Below are 15886 nucleotides of genomic sequence, written 5' to 3' on the forward strand. Positions count from 1 at the left end.
CAGAGGTCTGACACTTGTCGTGGGGATTCCCTGCAGCCCAAGACTCCCTTTCAGCACCAGAAAAGTTGCAAAAGTTAAGGTTCATTCTGGTGCCTTTATTGCAGATGCAGGACCAGATCCTAGCACTGATTTCAAAAATGAAGTCATAGTTTCAGGTGGAGAGAGCTGTGGTAGGATGTGTCATGACTGTCAGCAGTTCCTCATGGGACCACAATGTTTATGAAATGGTGCAAAAAGCCCCTCACATTGCAAGGAACAGAATTAAACCAGCAGCAGCCCCTCCCCAGGGCAACTCTCACTGAGAGGACTTAGTCTGGAGCATCAGCAGCTCCTGCATTTCACACTCAAGTGATAAAACCTTTGATATTCACCTCCCACAGAAAGTAAGCCCAGCTAAAAGCTTCACTCACCTGGAACTGTTTAGAATATGGTGTTGCTTATTTTTTCTAGGGTTGAACAGCACAACAACACACCTAGATGGAGGAAACAGAAGAACAAAAAGAGTTGGCATGACCATGTGTAGAAAGAAAACCACCGGGATGTAGCAAAAGCAACCCCAAAAAGGTGTTTCATCCCCTGCCCTCAGAGGCTGAGCTGGGATTAACTGGAAATCACAAAGGGCAAGAGCAGCCTAGAGGGAAACCACAAGTCTCTCCCTTGTTGAGGATTCCCACGTGCTAGTACCATACAGAATTACCTTTCCAGCATCTGGGAGCCCTGAGTCTCTGGCTGCTCAAGCTGAACAGAAAGGTTAAGCATGAAAGTTTGTGCAACAGCCCTAACACATTGTGCTTTCTGACATAAAAGTGACACCAGATACCGGGCACCAAACCAGCATTCCTAGAATGGTGTGAAAAGGTCAGGAAAATAGGAAAGATGGGATCTTTCAGGAAAGCTCTCAGGGGATGGAAAGAAGGGAGATATTTGGGCTATATTTCTGTGTCTGGCCACAACACGAGACAGGAGAGAACCTGTTGAGAATAGCACAAGAACTGGCCAGCCAGTTGAGCAGTGAGACAGATGATGCCAAAAACTCTTGACCTCATGGACATTATAGTGAATAAACTGAACAGACAACTTGCTCAGGGGCCTTGCAGAAATCTCAGCGAGATGAACTGCAAAAGCAAGCAGTAGCAAACTCCTGGTAAGGAGTAATAATCACCTCCACTGGAAGGAAAACATGGACTGAAGGGGGAGGGAAGGAGGAGCCCCATCTCCTCACTGATTTGGCACATAGCACATTGCCTTGGTGCCTCAGCCCATCACAACCAGCATGGGGCAGTCCCAGGCACTGGAGCCTTCCCCATTCTGCACAAACACCCTACACACAATTTTGAAATCCTCACATAACCACATTTGTCTCATGGCAGAGCACAGTAACAACCAGTAACAGAAAACACATGGCCTTTACTGCTCCCTCCCAATAATAAATAAAAGGAGTGAATAAAAGGAGTTAGAACAGTGATTGCTCTTGTGACCTTGTGCCCTATCTCTCACTTCCATATCTGACATAGAAGTCATGGTTTTTGCCTCTCTGCCAGCACACATTCCCAGCACCTGCAGAGCCTCCACTCCTCCTTCCCTCCGTGCCAGGGGAGCCCCACGAGATGGATGCTGCAGCAAGAGGACTTCACCCACATCACCATCACCCTGGGGCTTGCCCGGGCTAGGGGGAGAAACACCCAGGACAGAGAAATAGAAGAGTTTGCCTGAAGCATCCCAGCAGGAAGGCCCAATCCAGGGCAGCACAGAAACCTACAGCAGCACCTCCCTGGGGTTTGCAGATGGGCACCGCACGCTCCTGCCCAGCACCCAGCACCCAGCACCCAGCACCCGTGGCACTGTGCTGCTCACAATGCAACGTGCAAAGTCTCTGACATCTCCTGGCCTTGCCCAGACAGCTGATCTTTCCCTTGGTCTGACTGGGCTACCCTGACAGAAGGAGTGTAGATTTTGAAATGGGAATGCAAGCAGGAAGGAGGCCTGAGGCACCAAGACCTCCAGCTCAGGGTCCCTGGCTGAAGCTGTCACACACCATGAACATTGCCAAGGCAAAGCAGACACCTTCAGAGGGTACCAAAACTTTAACCCCCAAAGCACCAACAACTCACAAGCTAAACCTGCCCCCCCCACATTAAACTATTCCTCTCCACCTGTGCCACTCAACACCCTCTTCTCCACCCACGCCCTACCCAGAAGGCAAAAAAGGCACCAAAATTTCAGTATAATTGAGGCAGGAAGCCATGACTGGAGAGGCAACCTTATGGAAGAGCAGGGAAAGTGTAAAAAAGCAGTTTGTTCAGACTAGGATTGATCCTTCTGTGCTTTCTGCCCTGGGGAACCAACATGGAGAGTTTCAAGTCAAAGATATGCTATATATTTCTGAGGGATTAGTGTAAAGAAGCAGGTGGTCTGTGATCCATTAACAAGTTAGCAGAGGTTAAGCCTCACAAATCACAAGATATGAAATAGGAAGTTAGCAGATGTGAAAATCTATCTAATCCCAAGCCTTCAGCTAATTATAAAAGCAAAGCAAAACCCCATTATGTGGAGTTGGATAGGGTTAATGGACCAAAATCCTGCTGACTTACGACAGGGATGAATTGTGCTCAAAATAAGCTTAAAAAAACCCAGAAATAATAACGGAATGACATCAAATCCTGGCAAAGATTTTCCTAAGCAGCTCTTAAATTTAAGTTTCTCTTCTATTGTGAGGAACTCTGCAGAAAAACAAGACTTCAGAGACATGAACACAGTCTAAAAACACAGGAAAGATGCAAAAAACAAACCACGGTCTCGAAACCAGGCAAGAAAACAAACCACTTCCTGGAATAGTATAGTGAACCACAAGGGTCCAGGACTTTGTCATTATTAACTTCCATGACAGAGCCTTTGGCAACTTACAATCAAGAATTTTAGGTCAGTTGCACTCAGGAGCAGGCTGGCTGCCAGCAGGCTTCCTCCTCACTTCCCAGCCCTTGGCCAAGTCAAGACCCCACAGTGAAAGTAAGAGCTGCCCAGCTCACACACCGAGGCCAATCCCCAAACTGCTCCAAGAATCCCATGGCTTCCAGTGCCAGAGCAGGGATCACAAACACGGATATTTTAACTTGGTCTTAAGAACAACCCTATGCTTGACTCACTGAGATGGACCTGTAATTAATAAAATCTCTCTGGAGGGAGGAAAAATAAATCACAGTATCTCCTTACTAGTCAGCAAGCTTTGATTTATGCCACAAAAATGTCATTTTAACTCAGACTTGGGGAAACAAGATTGAAGATAGTTATGTTGAGCTGGAAGCTAATAACTAACATAATTTGCTCTTTGGTTATGACCTTCTGTACCAAAAAAGTCATTTATTCAGGATAAATCAGTCTTTTAAATTTGCTTTCTTAAATTAGCTGCAACCCAACCAAAGCTACCCCACTGCTATGCTGTCCCATTATGATTTTCCACCATTACTCTGCTGTCTGCCACACAAAAGGCAAGGAAAATTCCAGACAACTCCCAAGGACACCTTATTTAGCAAGGTGGCAGCCCACAGACTACAACCTTACAGCAGGACACAGATATTGTTTGAGGAGTCACAGCACCCAACGTTGAAAACTGTCTCCCTAGCAAAATATTTGGGGGGGGGTGCTTAATCTACTCCATCCTAAAGAGCACAGAAATCAACCATTTCTAGCACTTTAAACTCTTCTGAGTGTTCAAACAGGCCTGAGTTGCCTGCTCAGACACTCCCAGCTGATTTTAGTGTGGCTCCAGAGCAGCTCCCTGCAGCCAGCAGTCAGCAGAACCTGAAGTGGTTCCCCAAACCAGGTGGCTCACAGCTCATTAATAGTCTGGGCATGCTCTGGTTTAGGGCAGGAAATTGGTCTGGCAGATTAAAGAGACTGAAGACACTGAGTGTTCAGACTGCTCACCCACCTACTTAACACTGCCTCCAAGCCCAGTAAGGCTACCAAGCCCTCAGGACACACTCTAAGTATCTATTTCCCTCCCTTTATGCTAGCTTTACTCTTAGAGCAGTTAAAATAATAGAAATAATTACCATGGAAGATTAATAGTGTAAAAGCAGAAAGCCATCTCTCCACCCTCCACCTTTGTCTGCTCCTTTATAAGGCAGCATTCAGCATTTTGCAGCCAGAGGGATGGGAAGGATGCAAGGGAAGAGAGCTCTGATCTTTTTTGTTCCCAGCTGACAACTGGGGATGTAAAGCAGGCAAAGCACTCCAAACCAGCACTTCTCTAAGGGTAACATCACCTTTTCCACCTGCTCCACACTTTTCCCAAACTGAAGCTGTCAAAACAAATTCAAGTCTTCAAGACACCTTTGTCTGAAGGGACCTTTTGAAATGCTTGGGCCAACATGCAAACTAAAACTACCTCCAAAAGCACCCCACATGAGAAACACTGAGCCTGGTGCACACCAGACTGACACTGTGGCACCCTTGTTTCAGCACAAACCCTCCATACTCTGCACCTGTGGGTGCTGCTCGATGATCACCTTTGAAATCATAGAATCATAGAATCATAGAATTAGCTGGGTTGGAAGGGACCTCAGAGATCATCAAGTCCAACCCTTGATCCACTCCCGCTGCAGTTCCCAGCCCATGGCACTGAGTGCCACATCCAGGCTCTTTTGAAATATCTCCAGGGATGGAGAATCCACCACTTCCCTGGGCAGCCCATTCCAATGGCTGAGCACCCTCTCCCTAAAGAAATTCTTTCTAATGTCCAACCTAAACCTCCCCTGGCACAACTTGAGACCTCTTGTGCCCTCTTGTCTTGCTGAGAGTTGCCTGGGAAAAGAGCCCAACCCCCCCCTGGCTCCAACCTCCTTTCAGGGAGTTGGAGAGAGTGATGAGGTCTCCCCTGAGCCTCCTCTTCTCCAGCCTCAACACCCTCAGCTCCCTCAGCCCTTCCTCACAGGACTTGTGCTGGATCCCTTCCCAGCCTCCTTGCTCTTCTCTGGACCTGCTCCAGCACCTCAATCTCCTTCCTGAGCTGAGGGGCCCAGAACTGGACACAGGACTCAAGGTGTGGCCTCCCCAGGGCTGAGCACAGGGGCAGAATCCCTTCCCTGGACCTGCTGGCCACGCTGTTCCTGATCCAGGCCAGGATGCCATTGGCCTTCTTGGCCACCTGGGCACACTGCTGGCTCCTCTTCAGCTTCCTGGCAATCCAGACTCCCAGGTCCCTTTCTGCCTGGCTGCTCTCCAACCACTCTGTGCCCAGCCTGTAGCGCTGCATGGGGTTGTTGTGGCCAAAGTGCAGGACCCGGTATCCACAGGTATATTCTGATTTCCAAGATGTTTGGAGAAATTATTCACTCCTGTATGGATTGCTGCTGTCCAAACCATCTATCAGTCAGCTGAGATCAAGTGTCCTCTTTGCATGCTGGTTCCCCTACAGAGGCTGTTGCTTATGGCACACATATTTAAAGGTATTATTTCTAGGTCTGTGATGCCACCCCACAAACTTTAAGTACACCTTTCTGATGCAAGCAGCTTTCATAAACAGCTTGGCTGTGGAATCTCTCCCAGTTCTCCTCTATCTTATGGGACATGCAGGTCACCTCAAACACAAGGGAAGGACAGAATCAGCTCTCACAGCCATGTCAAAGGGTTCTGCAGACAACCTGAGGGCTCTCCACAGCCAAGAAGAAAGTGGTGAAAGGTTCCTTGCAGAGCCTTCCAAGCCTCCATAAGAATACAGCCCTATCTTACACATGCACAAGTGTGCACCATATATGTAGATAAAAAGCTGGTGTTGTTTCAAGGGGATGGAAGGAGGGGGTGAGGATGAAGGGAGTGTTGCAGCAGTTTCCATTGCCTCCAGCAAGAGGGGAAAAAAATATAAAAAAGAATCAATTTCCCTAAGCTAAATATAGGAGCAGGAATGGAGAGAAATTGGATGTCAGTATCACATTTACACAAAGTATCTGACTCACTGAATCAGCAGCATGGGCCACTCCATGTACCTCCCCCCACCTTTACCTCTGCCTTTCCTCCTACTGGCTTCCCTCCTGCTCTTACCAAAATCCCAATTCCTGGGCATTTTACCCTTTTCATTGTCCTCCTATTTCCCTGCACATCCCTCAAGTCTTAGCTGCATTCCTCCAGCCATGTCCTTCCTCACCCTTCTTCATGAAGCTAATAAAATGCAGATTTCTGCACAAGTCAGTTTTGCTCTTTTCTTGCCACACCACACATTTCCCAGGGAGCCTGGGAAAATTAGAAGCCTGTGATAACATTCCTTCCCAAGTTATCCATCAACTCAGCATTGCCCTATCTTGTGGGAGAGATGACTGGAGGCAGGGTTTTTGGGTGAAGTCCTCCTCTGCTAAATACATACAGCCTATGCTATTAAAGAGGATGCTGTATGGAAGGAAAAAACCCCTCCATTGAGACATCAAAACAAACATTGGCTTTCTTTTTTCCCCCCACAATATATTCCTTTCATGGTGCTGCAAGAAGAAATGAAAAGAGCAAATAGTCCCATCACATCAAAACTGCGTCCATTTCTCAGTTTCTGGCTCACACTCTTCTCCCCACCCAAACCTATTCAAATGAGAGTGCAATAGCTTCCTACGCACCGAATACATGAAAAAAGAAAAAAGACATTGATAAGAACAAAATCTTTTTATACTGCACTGGTTGCCAAGGGAAGCTTGATCAGAGTGGAGCAGTGGCTACAAAAGCTGGTTTAATTTTCTCTGTGGCAACCCTTCCTGCCAAAAAGCTTCTTTAATTCATGGCCAGTACTGGGAGGGGGTTAACAGAGCTGACAGAGGATGTGCACACTGACAAGGAGCTGAAAAGGTATTTCCATGCAAGCTGAATTAATTAAATGCATGCTGAAAAGCAAGATGCATCTGTTGGGAGGTTAGGAAATGGGTAGAAATTACTTCAGAGGTCCCTGCACCAAACCATGAGCAACTAGAAGAATGGAAGCCTGAGAGATGCAGCTAAATTCAGGGCAACCAGGCTGGTGAAGGGATCCAGCACAAGTCCTGTGAGGAAGGGCTGAGGGAGCTGGGGGTGTTGAGGCTGGAGAAGAGGAGGCTCAGGGGAGACCTCATCACTCTCTCCAACTCCCTGAAAGGAGGTTGGAGCCAGGGGGGGGTTGGGCTCTTTTCCCAGGCAACTCTCAGCAAGACAAGAGGGCACAAGAGGTCTCAAGTTGTGCCAGGGGAGGTTTAGGTTGGACATTAGAAAGAATTTCTTTATGGAGAGGGTGATCAGCCATTGGAATGGGCTGCCCAGGGAAGGGATGGATTCTCCATCCCTGGAGATATTTCAAAAGAGCCTGGATGTGGCACTCAGTGCCATGGGCTGGGAACTGCAGCGGGAGTGGATCAAGGGTTGGACTTGATGAGCTCTGAGGTCCCTTCCAACCCAGCCAGTTCTATGATTCTATGATTCTGTGCTTCAGAAGCCAGCACAAGGTAACAAAAAGCTGCAAGGGCTGAACAAGAAACCCACTGTGGAACAGAAAGTGATCAATACATTTAGTGTGCCACTAGGACAAGAGAGCAGGAATTTCTGAGTGCCAACCAGGGACACGTTTGGTCTGTTTAAAAGGCTGTGTGGCACCCCAGAACAAGCTCTGCTCCCCAAAAGACAAGAAGGATGGCCAGAGCAGCCCAAACTGAAGTCCAATATCTTACCTCCAAACATTCAGACATACATCTTTAGACAGTGGGCACCCACATGCCAGAAGGAAATTGAGTAAATTGATCTGCAAGAAGGCAGAGCAGAACTGACAAGGATTTGTAGAGATAACCCCCAAAGGGACAGTGGCACCCCACCACCTTTGTTCCCACCACCCCTTCAGACTGTGGAACTGACAGGCAGGGCAGACGTGTCCCATTCTAACAGCAGGTGAGACCAAGAGCCAAGCAGCCTCTCTGTCTCTGCCTGGTGTCATTTGCTTTGCATAACCCCAGGACAGTGTTCCAATTACTCTCCTCAGCTGAGGGAGGGTAACAACAGTGACAACTCCCTTCTCATTCAACTTTCAATAGCCCAAGACAGATGAGCAAACCATTCAAAGAGCACATGATGCAATGTGCTACACAATACTACATCCCCAAACATGGGAGCCTCAAAATGCCCAACTCTCCACACCCTAAAGCCCAACAGTGTGACCTGGGGTTATCCAGAAAAACAGGCAACTGCACTCCCCACCACCTGCTAAAGAGGAGCACCTGCTAAAGATCCTCATGACCTGCTGCTTCCACCATGGTTTGTGCCTCTCTACACCTCCGCTTGCTGCAGATGAAAAGAGAGGGCTGAGTGGCCAAGAAATTCCTCCTCAGCTCCTGCCCTTCACGGGGCCAACAGAAAGAAACTCCTGCCATGCCCAGCCAGCAGCTCTCAACAGCCTCCTTACACTTGCCAGGCTATATTTTTATAACAGCCATCAGCATCTCTGACCTCCAGCTGCAGATGGCAGAGATGCCCAGGTCTGAAAAGAAAGCCAAAAGTTTTTTTGAAGAGCCAAAACTCTTCAAAAAGATGCTACAAACCCCAACACAGGAATGGGTTGAGGGCTCCAGCACAGATTGTGAGTGTACAACTGAGCAATCCAGACCTCTTTTCTTGCACACAAATAGACACCACTGAGGCTGTAAGCTGAAAGTTTTGTCAGGAACACAGAGGAGAAACTTTGAAGGAGTCCTCCTCCTTGCCTCCCACCAGGGGGAAGGTGCTGATGGCCCTCAGTTAAAAATCCCAGTGAATTCCAGCAGATCCAGGTGATCTTTCTGCAATGTATCCTTGGCTCCCTGGAACTACCACAGATGGAAAACTCCCCCTTAGCACAGAAACCTCCACCACCAGATTATTTCAAGGTCTCTTTTGAAGGGGCAGAGGAGAAGTTTTTAAACCAGCAGCTCTCCTGACACTGGCCAAACATAAGGCAGAGTGATGAAATCAGGAAAACGTAGGCTCCAGGCTTCACATGAAATAGATGCAGGGGCAAAGGACAGCCCAGGTCCTGCCTCCCACAGGGTGAGTTGTACACAACTTACACAGCAGCCACGCTGGAGCCAGAGACCCAGCAGCAGTGCCCTCAGGATCCTGAGTGATGGCCTTGCACAGAGCTGCACAATAGAGGCACCTTCCCTGGGAGGCAAAGAGCTAAGCCAGACAGAAATTGTGAAAGACCAGGGCAAGAGAAGCCTGTGGGGAAAGCAGAAGGGAGAAACTGGCTCGGAGGAAAACCACTGAATTTAAACCAGCTTACCAACTGGGAATCATTACAGTTGCAAGGCAGATGAAAATTATTCCAGTTAATTGTTATGGCTCATGGCTGCCTCGTCACCAGTGATTCAGCAGGCACTTCACCTTCAAAACATTCCAATTCCCTTTGACACTCCAAAGCCAGAAAAGAAAAAAAAAAAACAAAAAAACCAACCAACTCATGGAGTAGAAACCAGGAGTGAAACCCTGACAGACCATCTCTCCTGCCTTGCAGAATATCCCAGCTCTCCTCCAGCCTGTAGCAAAGGGAGGTGGAACAACCAAGCCATGCAAAGTGGCAGCTGCACATCCATGCACTTTATTGCCCATCAGCTTGCATGTCTGACAAGCTTCAAAGGACATATGGCACTGATGACAAACACATGCACACACACACATATATAAATATATATATTTATATGTGTATGTGGTATATAAAGAGACACAAGGACACATAAGGCTTATGGCTGATTATAACACACACAAAGAGTCCACGTTTCTCCCTCCCTTTCTCCAAACCCACTCACTTCCCTATGGGCAGGGAAGCAATGCCAGCAATTACATCTACATGAAGTATTAAGTCAGCTGGGCTGGGAGCAGGAGTTGCAGGGCTGCTCTTAATTTCAGCAGTCTTGGCAACCACCGGCTGAACACTGCAAATGAGCAGCAGCCCTAAGGGCCAGAGCAGTGGGCAGTTGATGATAGGAAGGCTGGAGGAACAAAAGGATGACTGAGACAGTTCATGACAAGAAAATGTGCTGATCAGTCAGGCAGGAGAGTCTCAGAATCAGTAGAAAATGGGAGAAATTGAGCAGAACCTGGATGGTCCCAAGTGCGACCAAGAGGGATGAAACAAACAGCTGGAAAGGAAAACCTGAAGAGCTTTGCATCAAGACAGGGAGTGGAACTTTTTCCAGGAGGGATGCTACAGGATCACAGCTTCCCAATTAATTATGGAGAAAGGACTTGTTTCCGTATGCAGAGATTCCCTCCCAAAGTTACAGCTGCCACAGGCACGCCAACAAGTAGAAGAGAACAACTCTCCATCCTGAGAGAGCAGCCAGGACACCTGCTTCAGGGATCTCCTGCTCCCCAGTTGAGCTCCACCCCTCTGCTTGCTCTCAGGAGCCAGTCTCCTCCATCAGCATCTGGCTGACAGCCCCACATTTGCCATTCTCAGCAACTGGCCATAAGCTGCCTCTGAAAGGCCTTGGGCTTCCTGGGCTTGCTCACTCTGAACTCCTCTTGACCTGCCTGTAGCTCTCTTTGACTTGGCTGATCTGCAATATTTCTTAACTGACCAGGTCTCAAGGATTAATTTATTTTACTTCTGTTTATCTCTGTGTGATACAGCCAGAGTTTTATAGCAGTAACAGTAAGAAACAGGGATTTCATGGCAACTGAGCTATTTACAACTAACATGATGATGTAATAGATGGAAACACAGGCATGGGATGATAGCAGAAGCCTTGAGAAGTGGAGATGAGGGATGCAGAGCAGAGGAGTACAGGCATGAGATGATAAGAGGTGAGGAACATGCTTGGCAGCAGGGACTCCATGGCTGTGAACAACTCACCCATGGGCAGTTAAAGAAATGCAAACCTGGAGCTGAGCAAAACATGCTTTAGGAGTTTTGTTCAAAGAAAAAAAAAAAAATCTAACATGAGGGAAAGAAGCACCATGGAGCTGCAGACCAACTAAGGAAGGAGTGAAAGTGTGTTAGCAAACATATTAAAAAAATCATGCTGGACTGAGGAAGAATCCAGCAACATCACACTCCTCCCACTGAAGGGAAATGCTACAAACCTTCAGCTAAAAAGGCTGAAGATTTATGGTGTTACCCTCCAACAACTGACTTTAAGATCCAGAGGAGCAACACATAATACCAGGAAAAATATATAGAAGCAAAGAAATGCTTTACCATTTTAGTTGCATAATCACATTTATTGAGACTTTTTTGATAGAGAAGTATTTTCATGCATTATTTTTTTCTCTAATAATTTTCTCTAATATTTTTTTGTCTAATAATTAGCATTATAAGGAGTTATTTATAATAACAACAAATTATTCTTCTTTGATTTATACATGCACACAGCCTGTAAAAAGAAGGTGATTCCTCTTTGCCCGTAACAACACTGGGTATAACAAAGCCCAAGGAGGGGTGCTCCAGAGAACAGAAAATGCACAGACCTAGGGGAAGAGGAAGCAAAGAAAGACAAGATTAAGGTAATAAATAAATAAATAAATAAAATTAAACCCCAGGATAATAGCAGTTCAGAGGAAAGGTAAGAATGAGATAAAAAGAATAAAAAGAAGCAAAATTTACAGTAAAATTCCTGCCAAATAATAAAATCTGCCATCAAGAGCTGAACAAATTCAGCTCCCCAGCCCAATGGTGTAATGAGAAAAGATGGGAGCTCTCTCTTTTATCCCCCTCCTGGATACAAGAAGCTCCTCAGAGAGATGTGCAGACCCAGCTGGGCTTACACAGGAACATCTGGCTCTACACTTCAGGTCTGGACCAACTTCTTTGCAAGAGTTGTCCACACCACACCACAAAACCTCAAAAGTTGAGGTGTCTTCCTTTCAAATCAAATCCCAAAGGAAAACCATACCCCACTTGAAAGCATTGGCCAACACCTCTGCTTCAAGCAGCAAGTGCAGCCAAACTATTCCCTTGTTGTGCCTGAGCAGCTTGGGAGCAGGAAGAAAGATCCATACATCAAATTAATCATCCAGGACAGAAGAACATGGCAGTTCACCACAAATGCCTCAGGGCTTTGATTGTTCAATTTAATTCTTCAAGCCTGGGAGTCAATATTAAAGTGGCATCAATCAAAGGAACAAAAATAAAAGTAATACCATTTAACTCCCTCCCTTTTCCCATCTAATTAACCATCAGAAAGAAGCAGACTGAGGCAGCTCTGTCTCCCAGCCCCCTCCCCACCACCATCTCCCTGGGGAGAATGGCCATGGGGCAGGGGGCAGGCAATGGGCAGCCCTCCCCAGCACCCAGCATTGATCTGTCCTGTGTTCCAGAGAAGATAAAATGTCCCCACTGAGGCAGAGAAACTGGAGCAGCTTTTCCTCTTGAATGCTTCAGCAAGCATCACCCTTGCCATATCTCTGAAGAGCGTCACGGACAAAAAAAAAAAAAAATTAAAAAATAAAAGGTCCAAACCTGCTTCTTCAAAAGCAAGGAGTTAAAGAACCACCCGCTGAAATGCTCAGTTGTTTTCAGGTCCTCTAGTCCTGGGCCAAGCTCCCAGCTGCCTTGGGCAGGAGGCTGCCAGAGCCAGCAAAAGGCAATAAAGGCTCCTGCCAACCCTGCTGATTTGAAGCCCTGTGAGGTCAGGCTGGTGAATGCTGGAAGCAGGGGCAGGGGGGAGCAAGCTTCTCCCCACAGCTGCTCTCAGTGCCACAACCCACATGAAGCCTGCTGCAGCTCCTGGGCCCAAATTCCCAGAGCCCTTGCAAGGATCCCTGGCCAAGCCCTGCTGCTTCTCAGAGCAGGAACAGCTGAGGCTTGTGCCAGATTGGCACAATTCAATTCTGCCCGTGTTACCTTTTTAGGAGCCTTGTGACAACTCTGGCTTTAATGGAAGATGAACATTTACATCTGCCTTGCCTGTATCTCAGCATAATATGGAGCATTTCATCTGGACTAAAATTTTCTTCAGAGCAGCTAATGAGCATCAGTTGCCAAGAGACCTGAAAAGAGCTTTCCTGGAAGGAGAAGCAATCATGTTAAAACTCAGTTTTTCTTTTCTCATCTATCTACGTCCCTTGTCACAGAGAAACGTGAGCAGGGTACGAATCCAAGAAGCATTTAGGGGAACACTGGAAAAGCACAGTGGCTCCTGTCAGCTGTGTCAGTCCTTCAGTGCCAGCTGAAAGAACCAGGTTCTGAAGAGGCACCAGGGCAGGTGTCTGCAGGTAGCAGGGAATGGCTTCCAGCAGAGAGGGTCAAGTCCTGCATCTGGTTCCTAAGCAATAGTCAGGACACATCTGGGCATGTTTAACAGAAACAAAATGCACTCCTTCTCAGCACTCCTCAGCTAGCCTGACATGCTGCTCTTTCACCTTTAACTTCTTGCCCTTCTGAGTGCAACTGGAGACCATCTAAAGGGCCAGATCTACCAAGGAAGGGGAGAAGGACCAACTCCCCTTTTTTCACACCTGGTGATGGGCTATGTCCTTTGGACTCTATGTACTTCTTTTAAGTGAAATTCTGTGATTTGTATCAAGGTTGCCAGGAGACACAGTGCCTGTTTTGAGACTCTTAGAAAGGGTGGAGCTCAGCTGAGGCAGCTGGTATCTCATTTTCAGCCCAGACTTTGCTATTCAGTCCCCATTCCCCCCCTTCCCTGCTCTTATGCAAGCTCAGGACTTGGCTCAGGAACAATTCTTGTTGCTGCACCAAGGCAGGGGTTGCTAGGAGGTAGAATTGCTGGAGAGATACAGAGCAGGTAGAGAAGAGAGCAGGTCACTACCTGCAGCTACAGGCTTTGGGGCACTCCTGCTCTGTGCCATCCCTCTCCTTTCTCAGGCAAAGGGCAAAGCTCAGGGGGTTGCAGAGCTTCAAGCTGAGAAAAAGCCCTACATGTTCCAAAACAGCTGAGGCAGTGTGAGCTCTGCAACCACTCCTCTTCCCAATTCCACCAGCATGCAATAGCTTTCCAAACCTCTCCAAGCTTCCCACTTGCAGAGCTCTACCAGCCTGTTTAGCTCTGTTATTTAATAAAGCAGATTTGCTTACCCCCTTACTGCAGTTTCTTCACACATAAACTTCAAATGACCCTCACCATGGGACTGCTTTCTTTTGGTTTTTTTTTTTTATTTTTTAAATAACAACTTCCCTTTGGTTCATAGGCTGGTTAGGAAGATCAAAGCACAGTAACAAACGAACCATCTACATGGGATCATTTCTTTCTAGCTTTCCTCCCAATTTAAAAAATCAAAGCAGTACAACTGGCACAGAAAAAAAGATTGAGTCAGCATTTCTCTTAATAAGGCAAGTAAAAGTCAGACATGACCAATATAATAATTAAAACAGCAACTACTGTAGCTATTCTGACAGGCATGATAACACTCTCCCATGAAGGGAACTGGAATATTTGTCCTGGAACTAGGATAGAAGCAGTAACAAGCATTTCCTATATAGTTCTCCTTAATATGGTTTGTCAGGCAATCCAAACAACAGCAAACTCCCAGGACTTCTCCAAGAAGCCCCATCTTTCCCTGCTTGCAGCCTCAGGAACCCAGCCCAGGGAAGCTTCAAGGGCAGCTAAGTGGTTTTTTTTTCTTTGTCACAGGAATATTTATTGCAGCCTTATGAAAGCATTCCCATTTCCTTGTTCTCACTTTCTTCACCACTAACATTTTTGGCAACAGCAAGAATCCACACTGTAACATAAAATTTCTTGAGTGTTCACTTAATATTCCTGGAACCCAAACACAGAGGGCACACAGGCAGTGCCTGGACCTGCCACACCACTTGCATGCAGGACTGAAGCTGCCTCCCTAAACTTGCCCTACCCACACTACTAAATTTGATTTACAGCTGACTCCCACCACTGCAGCATCATGCAGAGAAAGAAATGCCCTCTCCAGGATTTCCATCACTGGAGCTGAGAGCACATTGATGCTGCCTACACACACACTGCAGGCAAGGAAACATTTAGCCCGGAATAAGGGTCCTGCAATTCATCCTTACAGTACAAATTATCCCCAATTTAAGCACAAATTTGCTCATAGGTGACAAAACTGTGTGCCATGCTTTGGTGCTGAGTAGTCAGAGTGCAAAGGTATATAGTATGGAAGAAGAGAGAGGTGGGACAAGAAAAGCCTTTACTTATTTTATTTATTTGAAGTAATCAAAGACATTGCAGGTAAAAACACTCTGCTGTTAAAAAAAAAAAAGAAAAAAAGGCAAAATACACCACTGCAGGGATGCCTATGCAATCTCCATCCAATCTCCTCCTACAAAATCATTCTGAGAGCATTTCTTTTCACCATTCCCCATCCTGCTCTGCTCTCTCTGCCAAGAAATGGGCTTGCTCAGCACTGGAAACAGTGTGCAAACAGGTACAAAGGCAGAGACAGAGGAGTCAGCAGTATTCAGCATTCTTTGCCTTAATCACATCCTCAACTTTCTGTACATGCCCCTACCACGATGTCACCTGAGCTCATGTCCTGTGAATGGAGCTGGGAGGTCACCAGGAGCAGCACTTTGGTGGCTCTGTATGGGCTGTACCACCCTGGGGGCTGGCTGGTGGGTGATGCTGGGAGAAGCACACCCAAACTAGCAAGAGTAAGGTTTGCTGTGAACAAGAGAACACTCCTAAAGCCTTTTTTTTTTTTTTTTTTTTTTTGTTTGCTCTGGTTTAGTTTTTTTTTTTTTAAAGTCATCCATTTAATACCCAGCTCCTATTATCTGCAGCTCCATAAGGGAGAAAATAGAAAGCTGTTATTTTTGTTTTTAGAAAAACGTGCAAGCTGGGAGAAGCAAAATTGTTTTCCTATCATCAGTTCTGTGGGAGACTAAAAATAGAGAAAAAAAGTCTTAGGTCTCTATGCTCTACAATACATTGCTTTTTCCCCATTGTTGGCTTTTTTCAGGGAAGTCTTGCTTCCC

General features: G+C 46.6%; 1 protein-coding gene across 9 annotated transcripts in view; it reads right to left on the reverse strand.

The window, feature by feature from the left end:
• MAPKBP1 (mitogen-activated protein kinase binding protein 1) overlaps positions 1-15886 on the reverse strand; it is a 106790-nt gene that overhangs the window by 50719 nt on the left and 40185 nt on the right. For 8 of the 9 annotated variants that reach the window (XM_071744666.1, XM_071744667.1, XM_071744674.1 and 5 more), the window contains exon 4: positions 411-473. In XM_071744666.1, the coding sequence (XP_071600767.1) occupies positions 411-473 (63 nt within the window). Of the gene's footprint in view, positions 1-410; positions 474-9253; positions 9283-15886 lie in introns of those variants that run through there. The other variant, XM_071744673.1, reaches the window with a different exon arrangement.

The sequence above is a fragment of the Heliangelus exortis genome, chromosome 5 (assembly GCF_036169615.1).
Source record: "Heliangelus exortis chromosome 5, bHelExo1.hap1, whole genome shotgun sequence".
NCBI classification, from domain to species: domain Eukaryota; kingdom Metazoa; phylum Chordata; class Aves; order Apodiformes; family Trochilidae; genus Heliangelus; species Heliangelus exortis.